The sequence below is a fragment of the Lathyrus oleraceus genome, unplaced genomic scaffold, assembly GCF_024323335.1.
Source record: "Lathyrus oleraceus cultivar Zhongwan6 unplaced genomic scaffold, CAAS_Psat_ZW6_1.0 chrUn0023, whole genome shotgun sequence".
Lineage (NCBI taxonomy): Eukaryota > Viridiplantae > Streptophyta > Magnoliopsida > Fabales > Fabaceae > Lathyrus > Lathyrus oleraceus.
Window position 1 is genome coordinate 82115 of NW_026112414.1, and position 9689 is coordinate 91803.

The window sequence follows — 9689 nt, forward strand, 5'->3', positions numbered from 1 at the left end:
CAATTCAGTTAACTCAACAGCAGACATACGGTACGGAGCCATCGACATCGGCCTAGTACCAGGTACCAAATCAATCGAGAACTCAACTTCACGCTCTGGCGGTAATTCATTCACTTCTTCAGGAAACACATCAGGAAAATCACACACCACGGCTAGATCGCAAATCACCAGTTTATCTTTAGCCTCCAAAGTCGCTAACAGCATAAACAACTCTGCTCCATCTGCTACTGCCTCATTCACTTGCCTTGCTGATAGAAACAAACTCTTTCCTTCCTCAATCTCAGGAAAGATCACAGTCTTCTCAAAACAGTTGATAGAAACTCGGTTAAACACCAACCAGTTCATACCCAGGATAACATCAATCTGCACTAGTGGAAGACACACGAGGTCTATCCCAAAGTCTCTACCAAAATACTCAAAGGACAATTTAAACAAACTGAAGTAGTAGTCACTGAACCCTTCGCAGGAGTATCAATCACCATACTCCCATGCATCTCAGATATCTCTAATTTAAGTTTCACAGCACAATCCAAAGATATAAAGGAATGAGTCGCACCTGTGTCAATAATAGCTACAAGAGGAAATCCATTAATATAACACGTACCTCGGATCAAACGATCATCTGTAGAAGTCTCAGAACCCGATAAAGCAAAGACCTTGCCTCCCGACTGGTTCTCTTTCTTCGGCTTAGGACACTGTGGACTGATATGACCCACCTCTCCACAGTTGAAACAAGTCATAGTCTTCAACCGGCACTCTGCAGCCAAGTGACCACCTTTTCCACACTTGAAACACTTCTTCTCATTACTGGTACACTCATGGAAACGATGTCCAGCCTGACCACATCTGTAACACTTAGCAGGGGCACTGGAGTCTCCCCCACTAGGTCTCTTCATCCCACTCTGTCTCTGGGAACCTTTGCCAGCTGCATACGGCTTCCCACGATCATTCTGACTCTTGCCTTTCCTATCAACCCTCTACTGATAGCTCTCCGCTCTGGCCTTGGTATCCTGTTCAAAAATCCTGCAATAGTCCACCAAGTCAGAAAACACTCTAATCCGCTGATACTCAATAGCCTGCTTGATCTCGGGACGTAACCCGTTCTCAAACTTCACACATTTTGAAAATTCCCCAGTAGCCTCATCATAGGGAGTGTAATACTTCGACAGCTCTGTGAACTTAGCAGCATACTCAGTAACAGACCGATTGCCCTGCTTCAATTCTAAGAACTCTATCTCTTTCTTTCCTCTGACATCCTCTGGAAAGTACTTCCTCAGGAGACTCTCTCTGAACACCGCCCAAGTGATCTCAGTACTCCCAGCAGCTTCCAACTCAGTGTGGGCAACAACCCACCAATCATCTGCTTCCTCTGACAGCATATGCGTACCGAACCTGACCTTCTGGTTATCGGCACACTCAGTCACTCGGAAGATCCTCTCGATCTCCTTCAACCACTTCTGAGCACCATCTGGATCGTATGCTCCCTTGAACATTGGAGGATTGTTCTTCTGGAACTCACTCAGTTGACGAGCAGCTCCCATTCCCACAACATTCGGATTCCCTCCAAGTACTCCAGCTAGCATACCCAGAGCCTCAGCAATCGCAGCATCGTCTCTACCTCTTCCAGCCATCTCTATTCTGAAAGCCCAACAAGCTAAAACAATAAGTACTGATAGGGTTATACAACACCTATCCCGTACAGGGGAAACAGAATAATTACGACTCGACTCGACCGACTATGCTCTGATACCACTAATGTAACACCCTTCTAAAAATACCCCAATAATAATTAATTCAACAAAATATAAATCAGAGTAGATATGCAATTTAAGGGTGTCACACTTGACACTTCACACCATTCACCAAAATAACTTGTCATGCTCATTTATTCATCAAAATAGAACATTGCATAATTCGCAGCGGATAAAGATCTAATCAATCATGCAAACCATGTAACACATTACATGTAAAGTTGTTCAACAACCAAAATGAAAACAAAGTAAACATCCCGTCCCGATGTTACATCTACCAGAGCATGACCCACTAAGGAACTACACTAGACTCCAAGCACTAGCTTCTACTCAATCACTGCTCGTTACCTGAAACATAGTTGTAAGGGTGAGTTCCTCAATCGATATAATAAGCATTATAAAATATCATGTAATGCTAAGTAAATTAACACATTTCATCACCCTAATCAGATCACACATTCAGTAACGGCAACACCAACTCATAATCACAATCATATTCAACCCAAACACAAAACACACGTATAATATTGGAATACATCCATTCATATTATACGCCATACATACATTATGCAATGAGACTCCATGCATGCGGTACCGACTATTCGTGAACATATAGTTCAACCTCACCGATCAAATCCAGATACGGCTACCAAGCTCACTAGTCCCACTCATTTGAGACCTAGTGACTCACATCACTAATTCCTCACCATGGGAATTAGCTACCACCCCAAGGGCTATGCTATGCACGCTAAATCACCTAGCATGCAAACATCAACAACAATCCACAATAATTCACTCACTAATTCCTCACCATGGGAATTAGCTACCACCATAAAGGCCATATTATGCACACTAAATCACCTAGCATGCAACCATCAACAATCCACAATGGACATATGCTCACACTCTAAGCCATAAACAGTCCATTCACAATAGCATACATAATAGATATATTCACAACATTATGCATACTATCACACATCATCAGCATATTTATCACATAATCATATCATGTCATGCCAAATAATAAATCACAGTATTAGCACACTCTACTAATACCTATACTGCTCAAAACAACGGGAAATGATCCCTACTATATCCTACACCAATATAGGCCAATCATCAATTGTTCACAATATTTAAAATATCAGTTTTTCACTTTTCCAACAGTGTTAACCGGTTAACGCCCTGGGTTAACCGGTTAACGCAACACAGAACACGCTTCCTGGCACATTTCAATAGTGTTAACCGGTTAACGCCCTGGGTTAACCGGTTAACGCAAACAGAACAACAAATTTTCATAAATCACAACAGTGTTAACCGGTTAACACCCTGGGTTAACCGGTTAACGCAAGACAGACAACAATATTTCACAATTCATAACAGTGTTAACCGGTTAACACCCTGGGTTAACCGGTTAACGCAAGACAGAAAGTTGTTCCTGCGTTAACACGAAGCAGAATGCAGAATTCTCCGCATTTTCCGCCGTTGGAGGACTTCCGGACCTCCGATTCCAATTCCGTAAAAAGCTACACGTTCGGAAAATCACAACTCACCCAAATATAGATTCAATTACAGCCTTAACATAACTTATTCATCACAATTTTCCAGCACTCATCATCCCAATTAGGGTCAATTCAACGGCTTATTACTACCCATTACATGTTAACCCATAATACCCATTAAACGACGATAAACCCCCTTACCTGAGTTAATCCGGCAAATCTTTAGCTTCAAGCTTTTCCCTTCTTCAACCCTCGTTCTCTTGCTCTTCCTCCTTGCCCTTTTCTCACTTTCTGTCGCTTCTCTGGTTTTCACGTGAAAAAACCCTTTTTACCAAATGGAACTCTTTATATATATTCCAACTTTATTATTCCAATAATAATAATTTCCAAATAATATTCCAATAATAATCCAATTATTTAATTAAATTAATAAATATACTATTAACTTAATTTAAATAATTATCATATTTTATCGGGGTGTTACACAAAGCATTGAACTTTTTCTGTTGTGGGCTAACTTAATTAAAATCAAATTGATCAATATTAATTTTTCTCATACATGGATGTTTGCAAATTAATCATTTTGATAAATATAAATTTTTTATAGAGGCAATGACTCTTTAGAACATCTCTCAATATATGCAGAGTTTCTCCATTTAGACTCATTGATCATATGGGATATGAAAATCCTTTTGATCATTAATTCTTTAGAGTAAATTAACCTTCTAAAATGATGCAAAATAAAGTGACTCTGCACAAAAGCACTTACAAAAAAGGCATTCTAAAAAAAGAAAAGACTTAAAATTTTCCATAATTATTCATTTTGCTACATGATTTTTTTTGTCTCTATTATACATTTCAGGTTGGTTTTAATACATTTTCCCCTCATATTTGTGCCATTCACATTCTTGAATCATTTAGTCATTCTCATCATTTCTTGAGTTGTTTCATTCATAATAATTTTGAGTGTATCTTCCTATGCTTAACTTTCTTATTTGTTTTCGAAAATTCTTCTTTTCTTGTCTTATAGTATTTTCTATTTAAACTCTATTGTTGAAAGCCTTTGTAGATTTGTTGCATTATATTTGAAGTCTTGATTGCCATTCTTACTTGGGTTCCTTTTTAAGAACTTGAAAAATGGACTTTGATTGGGAAAATTTAAGATGACAAATCTTTTAGAAGTCATAAATCAAGTGAAAAGACAATTGAAAAATCCAAGAGTGTGGACACATAGTTTACTGAAAATGTCCCTTTTAAACATGGGATTTTCCCACAATCGGCCAAAACATCATTTAAAAAAAAAGAGCTTTTGCACATTATCAATTCAAAAACAGTCTACCAACAACCATCAATTTTACACAGACTCAACTGAATAACTTTATCTAGAGTTTTTACACAGACTCAACTCAAGAACGTTAACTAGAGCTTTTAACATGTTCAACTCAATAAAATTCACTTATCTCTTAACATGCTATGCTTGTAACCTTTAAAATTATTACAAAGAAGACACAAGAGACTATGCTCTTGAATAAACACTTTCATCACAACAATTCTCAAATGGAACTTTTTACTCTTTTTTCGCTAAGACAACTCTAATGAAAAAAGAGTGACAAAAGAAGGCTTCTAATTAGAAAGAAGGCTTATATTTCGCTAAAAAAGAAAATAATCCATGGTCATTCTTAATGAATTAATCGATTAAACCTATGTATTAATCAATTAATCAAGTTAAAATATGAAAATTTGATTTTCTAAATCAGTTAATCGATTATCATCCTCTTTAATCGATTAGGATGCATTACACTTTCATTCTAATTGATTAAATGACCTCTTAACTTAGACATTGTATAATACATTTTTAATTGATTAAGCAAGCTTCTAATCAATTAAGTGCTTTCCTTAGGTGGTTTTAAGAGATTTTATCATAAGAGAAGAGGTTTAAAGACACATTTATCTCTGTGTACGCGCATTGCTTTAATACCTCAAATTTTACTCATATTCCTTAACAATTAAATTGATTATAACTAGAGAAAACTATGCGCATGACAAGAAAATATTTCACACTTTCAACTTTGAGATCAAAATTCAAGCTTTTACATAAGAGTGTTAGCAAATCCAACATCTATATCACTTGCGTTATATACTATGCCACAAAACGTAAAGCATTGAACTTGTTCTGTTGTGGGGTAACTTAAGTTAAAATCAAATTGATCAATATTAATACTTCTTATACATGGATGTTTGCAAATTAACCATTTTTATAAATAAAAAAATTTCATATTTGAAACATTGACTCTTTAGAAGATCTCAATTTGAGACTAATAACTAACTCTCATTTGTTTTATAGAGCAAGATTTCATATTTTCAACTTTGAGATCAAAATGTCAAGACTTCAAACTTTCACATAAGAGTGTTAGCAAATCCAACATCTATATCACTTATGTTATATACTATGCCACGAAATGTAAAGCATTGTACTTGTTCTGTTGTGGGCTAACTTAAGTTAAAATTAAATTGATCAATATTAATATTTCTTATACATAGATGTTTGCAAATTAATCATTCAGATAAATATAAAAATTGCATATTTGAAGCAATGACTCTTTAGAACATCTCTCAATATATGTAGAGTTTCTCCATTTAGATTCATTGATCATATGGGATATGAAAATCCTTTTGATCATTAATTCTCTAGAGTAAATTAACCTTCAATGATATTTTTGTCATGTCGTTTGGACGACTCAATCTTTAAACTTAGGCGTGCAATTTTTTTTAAAAAAAAGTTCTCTCTCTTTTGATTTAAATTATTTTAACACACCACTTATAACCTTCTAAGGCATTTTCCTGATTTTTTTACAAAATATTGTAATTTTAAAATATTGTGTTATTGAGATTCCAAGTTGAGAGTAATAACAATGAATACTCATTTGATTCATAAAGCAAGTATGAAAATTAAGTGAAATGAACATTTAGAAATACATTCGTAAATAATAAAATTATAACAACAGATAATCAGTTAACACTTTACAATTGATTATAGAAGAACAAAAATAAATAAAATAATTAATTTAATTATAAAATATTGAAACGAATGATTTAATGAATAGCAATTGATTGTTTGTGATCAAGAAAGAATGTGAAGAATTAGTTGGCAGCACTGCAGATACGTCTAATGACTCCGGCGGATCCGGTTAATGGTTGAATATCTCCCATGTTTATCATAGCAGTTGCAAAATCAGACTTGAAAACCGTAGGATTTTGGCTGTATTGAGAAACGATAAATGAAGAACATGGGGATCTATATATGATGTCTAGAACCATTGTGAATCATCTCTTGATTGATCTCCTTGCATTGAGTGTCTTAAACCCTAGATATGAGCTTGATGAGGAATTGGTGGACACACACTACCTACAAACACAACAAACTATACATTTTTGGTATTTTGGTTAGTTAATAATGAAAAACAAAGTATGATACAATCAAATTGTGCTTGGTGATCTCTCCCAATGCAAACCCAATGAATGAGGAGGAAGGAGGATGCCAAGGTGTGATCCCAAAACTAATGCACATGATGAGATAGCATGAGGGATCTTAGGGTCAAAATTGGGGTCTTACCCCAACACTTCCTTTGCTGCAGAGAGCAGTGAAAAATAAAAAGATGGATGAGGAACTTAAAGATGACAATAAACATTCCACTTCTTGATGTTATTAAGCAGGTTCCCAAATATGTAAAATTTCTGAAAGAGTTGTGCACACACAAAGGATATTAAAGGAAAATGAAAGAGTGAACATGAGACAAAACGTTTCAACTTTCATTCCACCTATGCATTTATTTGTAAAAGCCAAAATGGGCCAGAATGTTTTGTCTCTCACTCAGACCATGCCCTAAAAGTGAAAAGATTCAGGAAACTTTTCTATTCCACGAACTATTGGGGATACCAAGTTTGAAAATTGCATATTAGATTTAGTTGGTACTGACAAAGGTTTAATCGAGTGTAAAATATCTAAGCTCTGAAAAACACTCCATTTATGCACATAAAAAGCATCCATGTAAATCATACAAAGAACAAGATTTGAGACTAATAACAAATTCTCATTTGTTTTATAGAGCAAGATTTCACACTTTCAACTTTGAAATCAAAATTCAAGCTTTCACATAAGAGTGTTAGCAAATCCAACATCTGTATCACTTGCGTTATATACTATGTCACGAAATGTAAAGCATTGAACTTGTTCTGTTTTGGGCTAACTTAAGTTAAAATCAAATTGATCAATATTAATTTTTCTTATACATAGATGTTTGCAAATTAATCATTCTGATAAATATAAAAATTGCATATTTGAAACAATGACTCTTTAGAACATCTCTCAATATATGTTGAGTTTCTCCATTTAGACCCATTCATCATATGAGATATGAAAATCCTTTTGATCATCTAGAAATACATTTGTATATAATAAAATTATAACAAAAGATAATCATTTAACACTTTACAATTGATTACACAAGAACAAAAATAAATAAAATAATTAATTTAATTATAAAATATTGAAACAGACCATTTAATGAATATCAATGGATTGTTTGTGATAAAGAAAGAAAGAATGTGTAGAATTAGTTGGCAGCACTGCAGATACGTCTAATGATTCCGGCGGATCCTGTTAATGGTTGAATATCTCCCATGTTTATCATAGAAGCTGCAAAATCAGATTTAAAAGCGGTAGGATTTTGGCTGTATTGAGAAACGATAGAATCCGTAGATCCACCGCTGAAAAGAACTTGGTCTGATTGTAGAAGACCCTTCTTTTGAATTAAATTCTTAAAGTAGTTGTTGTCAAAAGAATTTGGTGTGACCAAGTCGAGTGCTGCCAACTTCTGATTGTTTGAAGTGGAACTGGAAGATGGACAACCACGTTGGCGAGTGGTAGCGAATCCAGCATCTATGTCACTTGCATTGTTGTATATCCTATCACGAAATGTAAAGCATTGAGCTTGTCCGATTGTGTGGGCACCTAAGTTAGTTAAAATGAAATTGATTAATATAAGCAAATATGAAAATATGGATGTTTGAAACTAGTAATAAATTTACCAGATAGAGCAACCATGTCTTTGGCAGTGAGACCTTTAATAGTAAATTTAGATATAAGAGTTTGAAGATCGTCGGTAAAGAATGGAAGGTCCGTATTGGCCAAACTTTTGCTTGCCGTAGTAGAATCTCTTCTTCCAAGTTTCACTGTCCATGATGGACCACCTACCTGTAATTGTAAATATGAAATTATTAATATATAGTCATGAAATTATTAATAAGCATGCAATGCAAATTGTAAACTTACAGCGAATGATGCATCACGTGCGGCTACAGCTACTATGTCTGCACAAGACACAACTCCGGGACATACTTTCTCTACCTGTGATTTTGCATTATCAATGACTTGAAATCCTCTTGCTGAGTTAAGATTTGGAAGTGCAGTCTTTTCGCTCTCGATTGTGGTACTGTCATCTAGCAAAATGGATGCATCACAGCCCTGCACAAAGCAGTCATGAAAATGAAGGCGAATGAGAGATGCAGCCATGCGACGCTCTTTAGAGACAGCTGTACGAATGGCAGTTCTAATGGTGGTTAGTGCATCGGGGCATGTAGTGTCGTAAAATGTAGAAGACAACTGTGCATCACATATTGTGGCTAGCAGCACCAATATTGTAACAACAATTCTATAAGCCATGTAAGTGTTGATTGATGATTGAATTTCAGAAAATAATATATGAATGTTAGCAAGATGATTATGAAATGATCGATCATGCATATATATATATATATATAGTGTGTGTAATAGAAACTGCGAGAGAATGTTTCATGGTCACTCATGTCCGCTACCTTCAACGCGTTGCACTGCAAAGGTTTGCTAATTCGCTCCTCAACCTTTTCCATATTCACAATTCTGACCAATTCTCCCTTGGTTGGTTGGTTGACAAATAGTATTGTTTCTTGCCACTTCATCATCTCTACGTACATACTTTTCAATATAGCACCTTGAGACAAAATTGATTTTATCGACAACCATACTTTCACATATAGCACCTTGAGACAAAATTGATTTTTTAGAGACTATATTAAATACTCATTTTATTAAATCTGATGATAAGTCAAACAAGTTAAAATCTAAGATTGGTATAATTTCTAACAATTTATGAGAAAGTCTTCGGTTGACAGTTTCTCACAATGACAACCCAAATATTATTATTGTTTTCTTATTATTATGGGTAAAAATTCGTTAAAGATAGACAAGTTTCTTGTAATTTAAATATCCTTTCGATCTCAATTTGTTTATAAGTGAGCATCATAGGTTCTAAATGAGTTTGTCAACGAATTTTCCAAAGACAACGATTTTGAATTCAATAAAAATGTGTCGAACCATTGAACGGTGAGGCATTAA

The 9689-nt window shown here is 35.0% G+C and overlaps 1 protein-coding gene across 1 annotated transcript; it reads right to left on the reverse strand.

The window, feature by feature from the left end:
• Positions 1-7609: 7609 nt before the first annotated feature.
• On the reverse strand, positions 7610-9024 carry LOC127112040 (lignin-forming anionic peroxidase). The gene is made up of 3 exons (XM_051046234.1): positions 8589-9024; positions 8345-8510; positions 7610-8267 (listed from the first exon to the last, which is right to left on the reverse strand). Exons 1-3 carry the CDS (start codon positions 8976-8978, stop codon positions 7870-7872), a joined length of 954 nt encoding a protein of 317 aa, XP_050902191.1. The 5' UTR covers positions 8979-9024; the 3' UTR covers positions 7610-7869.
• Between the last annotated feature and the right edge of the window lie 665 nt (positions 9025-9689).

Excerpts from the sequence above, each read along its gene's own strand:
- LOC127112040 (XM_051046234.1), bottom strand. The coding sequence starts at position 8,978 with ATGGCTTATAGAATTGTTGTTACAATATTGGTGCTGCTAGCCACAATA. Across the intron at positions 8,511-8,588 it reads CACGTGATGCATCATTCGCT|GTAGGTGGTCCATCATGGAC; the intron begins GTAAGTTTACAA and ends TTACAATTACAG. Across the intron at positions 8,268-8,344 it reads AGACATGGTTGCTCTATCTG|GTGCCCACACAATCGGACAA; the intron begins GTAAATTTATTA and ends TAACTAACTTAG.